The sequence below is a fragment of the Sprattus sprattus genome (genome assembly GCF_963457725.1).
Source record: "Sprattus sprattus genome assembly, chromosome: 15".
Classification (NCBI taxonomy): domain Eukaryota; kingdom Metazoa; phylum Chordata; class Actinopteri; order Clupeiformes; family Clupeidae; genus Sprattus; species Sprattus sprattus.
In genome coordinates, this window is record NC_137913.1 from 28,896,035 (window position 1) to 28,901,352 (window position 5,318).

Below are 5,318 nucleotides of genomic sequence, written 5' to 3' on the forward strand. Positions count from 1 at the left end.
ATGGAGCACTTCTGTTCCTCACTAGGACTGGTAATGAACTATGACATGGTTCATCTTCACCTTTATGGATGCCTCTAAGAATCACAGACTCAGGAAGAAAACAACCAAAGTAAATGTCCAGACAAAACATTTAAGCTATGTGAACTCTTCAAAATAGTAAAAAAGAAAAAAAGAAACTCTTGACTCATTGCCATGTTCAAAACCCTTTACAGACTGTGCTTTACAAATATACTGCAACTACCAAAACACACGCTTCACCCATGAGTGTCATCTAACAAGACTACTGATTAAAATACTCAAAATACAAAATATTGCAGTACAAACTGTAATACCAAACAAATTAATCTGAAATACTGCAATGTTTCATCACAACTCTATGCTCAAATTTCTGTGGTATACAAGAACAAGAAGAGAAGAGGTGCTTTTCAGTGCAGTAAGTGAAGCAACAAACCAACGGGCGTCCAAGTGTACTGTAGCCCTACAACTGAGGACATGGTTTATGAACTTCACATTTTCTACAACATTCTCCCTTGAGTTACAATAAATCTTTGGGAAAAAAATCTTTTGCATATCTTATTCACTCTTACAACCCCCAACGATCCACAAATGTTTCAAGCCAAGCAGCTATCATGACACCAAGAACAAACTTTTTGATGTTATGGTTTGCCTGTTACAATAACGTAAATACTACTGTTGAATGTGGTCTCAATTCACGGTAGCTGCCTTTTTTTGGGTGACTTTTACTCATTGGTGGTATCCCATGACATATAAAGCAGTAATAGTGGAAATTCTCTTCAGCGACAAGTACATCTATTCCCTCCCTACATGCAAATTTCAAAGCAAAACAAACAATGGAATAAATACATTTTGAAAAATGAAGTTTCATTTGTCTGTCAGAACACTGCATCTTCCCATCTAAAGGTGTTCTATTTTTGCTGAATTTTGAAAGAAGTGGTCATTGAATGCATTTTGTATCCAATGACACGGTATTGAGAGAGTTAAGTATTACGTTTGAAAATGACTGTAGAAAACTGTTCATTCCCCTACGAGTCGAAATTCATACGTAGGTTATTCTACTCATGTCAGATACATTTAGGGAAATTCTCTCTCGGGCTTCACTCTAATACACAACTTCTTTTGTACACAGTTTTACATTTTACAAAGGAAACAATATTACAGCAATGCAGTAGCACGTGTTTCACTGTTAACTCCTGCTTATTCAGATGACATATTTAAAGACCTTGTTATTTAGTATTTATAATCCCCAGGGGTGAATCACTGGGCACTAATCAGTGGCATACTGTATGTGAAGACATCTGATGCAATGGTTTGAAATGACATCAACTACCATCGAATGGCCTCTGTACTGACTTGAAAACAAACTAATTAAACTAGCGAAGGATGTCTAATACAGCTTGCTCAGTCTATGGTAGAAAAGCCTTTTATGAGTTATAAAGGGGAGGCAATACTATTTTTTTTTTTTTTAAGGAAAAAAATTATAGTGTGAGTTCCTAACCTAATTTTCCAAGGAGAGTTTGTACGTCCGAGCATTCTAAGCCTTCTAATGCTGGGCAACATCTGAGCAAAAGAAAGATCTGCATTGAAGATGTTATGGCTCCAGAGGTCAATGTCCAGATAGACTGTGTGCTTGTGCATTGTTTTGACTGGTAAAAAAAAGACATCCAACCCAGGCCTCACCCTGGAGTATTTCTGCAAAGCTTGTGCATTGTTAGTGAACATTCGCCTTTTCACATCCAGTGACAAGTTATGTGTGCTGCAGGTCAGGATCTTTACCAGGAAGTCATACCATTGCAAAAGCAGGAAGACCTTTCCTTGAAGCAGACATGTGGGTGGATGACGAGAAATATCAGATCCACTGCACTCTCACACAGCGTACTTAGTGTTTCATTTTAAATTAATTTAGAACAAGAAGGGGATGGGGTGATTAAAGAGAAAGGCATAAACGAAAAATGGGAAAAACATCGGGTGACCTTTACCACCTCACTGGCGGATTATGCAAAACAGAATACATTGATGCAATCCGCTGAAATTACATCAACTCGGTTCCAAAAAACTCGAAAACTTCGAAATCTCATCAGCCCTTAAACCAGAATGCATGTTAAACGTAAAGCACAACTAACAGATATATATGGCCCCTTCCAGACAGTAATTTAGGATGATTTGTAATATCTTGTTGTTCTTCGTTTGTTGCCAAACATGTCTGAATATGCGCAAAGGTTACGGGGTTTTCCACGTAGTAATCAACAGGGGGAAATATTGAATGTAAATTTCATCAGCCCCTGAACCAAGCAGCGATCAAGCTCCAATTGACGTCATACAGTCTTTCGTCCTATCAGGATGAACCACGATAGTAGAAATAGAATGCAAGAGGCGGATCCGGCAGATTATTTCTGCGAGCTGTACGGTTGCTGTTAGATAGAGGGAATTTAGCTGTTCCTTCGCTATAACAACTATTTACTAATTTACAATACAGAGGGTCTTCTTTAGATCCAGCAGCAAGCACAGAATGGTTGTTGTGACAGCAGGGGTTGGGGGCGCCCACAAAGTCCTATTAATATCTGGAAAACAAAATGTCTCATCTACAGCAACACAGGGAGGCTACAGCCGGTCAATATCGGTTGTTCTCCCTTCATTAGGAAGCCCAAACTCGTCAGATTCAGATTCAAATTCAAATTCATCTGGACCACCTCTTCGGAAAAGACAGCGACTCACACACTTGAGCCCTGACGAAAAAGCACTTCGGAGGTAAGTGTCATACTTATTATCGGCTTTTGGAAGCTAACGTTAGCCACTTTAATCAGACCCACCTTTAAAATGATATGTCGAGTGCTATGACACTTTACTGATGATTTTAACATCTAATGAAGCTGATTTATTTGAATCGTTTGTTGAAAATGTGAATATTGCCGTTCTTAAAATAACCATTGTAGTAAATGGTATGCTTTGTGTGCCGGTCAATCTGGCAACGTTAGCGTTTTTTAAATGCGTAGTAGCCTAGGGTTTAGGTCCCACCCAGTTGAGACTATCCAGTTCTGCCTGCGTGGCAAGAACATGGCCGGCAATTACGCAATCGCTCAAGGAGTACAACTTCTTCTTTTTCTTCTGACAGGAAATGGAGTTTTATTTCAAGAGTGACATTTTTTACAAAAAAATAATGAAAATGTTTATTTTCAAAGGAAACTCAAGAACAGAGTTGCTGCTCAGACAGCAAGAGACAGAAAAAAGGCCAAAATGGGAGAGTTGGAACAGCAGGTTTTGGAGTTGGAGCTGGAGGTAAGATTACTTTTACTTTTTTTTATCTTCTTCTTTCTTTACTTAACCAGTGCACACATCCTTATGCTGATCTGGAATATGTGCCCTTGACACGAAGTGCAAATATTGTTCATCTTTCAGAATCAGCAACTCCACATCGAAAACCAGCTGTTGCGAGAGAAGACAAGTGACCTCATTACTGAGAATGAGGAACTAAGACAGAGATTGGGTTTAGATACCCTGGAAGAAGTCGAAAAGGTAAATTAAAGAGAGTGCGTGTGTGTGTCTGTGTGTGTCTGTGTGTGTGTGTGTGTGGTGCTGTGGTTGTAAGTGGTCTTCTAAGATGCTTTGCTGGTAGTTGAACTGTGGCTGATTGTCTCTCCCTCTCTCTCCCCTGGGATAGGTTCAAGTACTGGAATCCAGTGTGAACTCCATTGGTTTGGGGATCGGGTCTTCTGAGTCCGCAGCACTTAGGCTACGTGTACCTCCGCAGAAGGTGCAGACCCAGCAATCCTCCAATCCAAAGAGTTCGCCATGGATACTGGCAGTCCTAGCTCTTCAGACTCTGAGGTGAGACTGCTGCTGCTGCTGCTGCAAAAAAAAAAAAAAAAAAACTTTCCTCTACCACGTTTCTGACATGAAATGTAGTATGTAATGTAGTTTTATAGTTCTTAGTTCTGTTTTTCTGTATCCGTCCTCACTCGTTTCCTCTGTCTTGGAGTCTTGTGTTTTGCCATACTCACCTGCTTTCTCTCGTTACTCCTGCAGTCTGATCTCTTGCTTGGCATCCTGGACATCCTCGACCCAGATCTCTTCCTCAAGGCCGGCCTGGCGGAGCCCGAGGAGCCCCAGCTTGTGCTCACTGGAGGTGACCAAGTTCCAGTATGCCCCGCCGCACCTACAGCTCTGGGGGCCACACCAGTTAAGCTGGAAGCCGCTAATGAACTGATCCACTTTGACCACATGTACACCAAACCTGTAGAGGAGGTGGTGTGCGTGGAGCAGGAGATTGAGCAGGAGCTGAAGCTGGAGGATCAAGATCAACAGCAGCAGGAGGAGATGAAGGAAGAGGATGATGAGGAGGAAGAGGCCTTCTCCCCGGCCCAAGAGGAGGTGGCGGTGGAAGTGGAAGTGGAGGATGTCTCGGTGAAAGACGAGCCAGAGGAGGTGCTCATTCCATTGGATGGCTTCCTCTCCCTTCACTCCCCCTCCTTGGCTGGCAACGGGAAGACGCCCTACCTGACAGACGCATACAGTGACTCTGGATACGAGAGGTCCCCCTCCCCTTTCAGCAACATGTCCTCCCCTCTGTGCTCTGAGAGCTCATGGGACGACGTGTTCGCCAATGAACTTTTCCCCCAATTGATCAGTGTCTGAACCCAAAACAAATCACAAGTCACTTCCCTTTTCCTTGTAGCTTTTTTGCTTTATATTGTAAATATGCGACGAGTCACCATAATAGGGTTGAGACCAAAGTTCTAGATCTAAAGTACTAACTCTTTAATGATGTGGCAGGCGTTACGTGCAGTATACTAAACTGCAGCATCCTGGAAGCATGATACGCATTGTGACTGTTATGTCAGATTGCAGAAAATCTAACGTTTTGGGTTCTCACAAAATATCTCTCAATCCACAATCTCAATCCTCTGAAAGGGGTCCTGGGGACTAATTGTAACCTGTCTATTTATTTATGTATTTAGTTTGAGTCTACTGTATGTAATGTCAGATATACCAAAATGCTTTATTATGAATAGCATTATTCGATGATTTTTATGGCATTCTCCTCCTAGCTCTTGTATTAAACGCCAAGCATTGCATAAACTTTTGTCTGTGGTCTTGAATAGTGATTACACGGTTTTGACAACAGGTGATCGGGTGAGTTTTTTTTTTCTTTTAGGAAAGGATCTGAAGCTGTATTTTATGAGTATGACACCCCCCCCCCCACACACGCACACACACACACACATTTACACAGCACTTTCCAGTGGAATATGAAAACTGAGACATTGCCAAGTGTGCATTTCACAAACCTGATAAGATAAGCA

The 5,318-nt window shown here is 41.6% G+C and overlaps 1 protein-coding gene across 1 annotated transcript; it reads left to right on the forward strand.

Annotated features, from left to right (window-relative positions):
* Positions 1–2,391: 2,391 nt before the first annotated feature.
* On the forward strand, positions 2,392–5,095 carry xbp1 (X-box binding protein 1). The gene is given in 6 exon segments (XM_080852064.1): positions 2,392–2,766; positions 3,198–3,294; positions 3,415–3,531; positions 3,677–3,829; positions 3,832–3,843; positions 4,042–5,095. Coding segments are annotated over 6 exon segments (1,227 nt in total). The 5' UTR covers positions 2,392–2,527; the 3' UTR covers positions 4,651–5,095.
* The last annotated feature ends 223 nt before the right edge of the window (positions 5,096–5,318 follow it).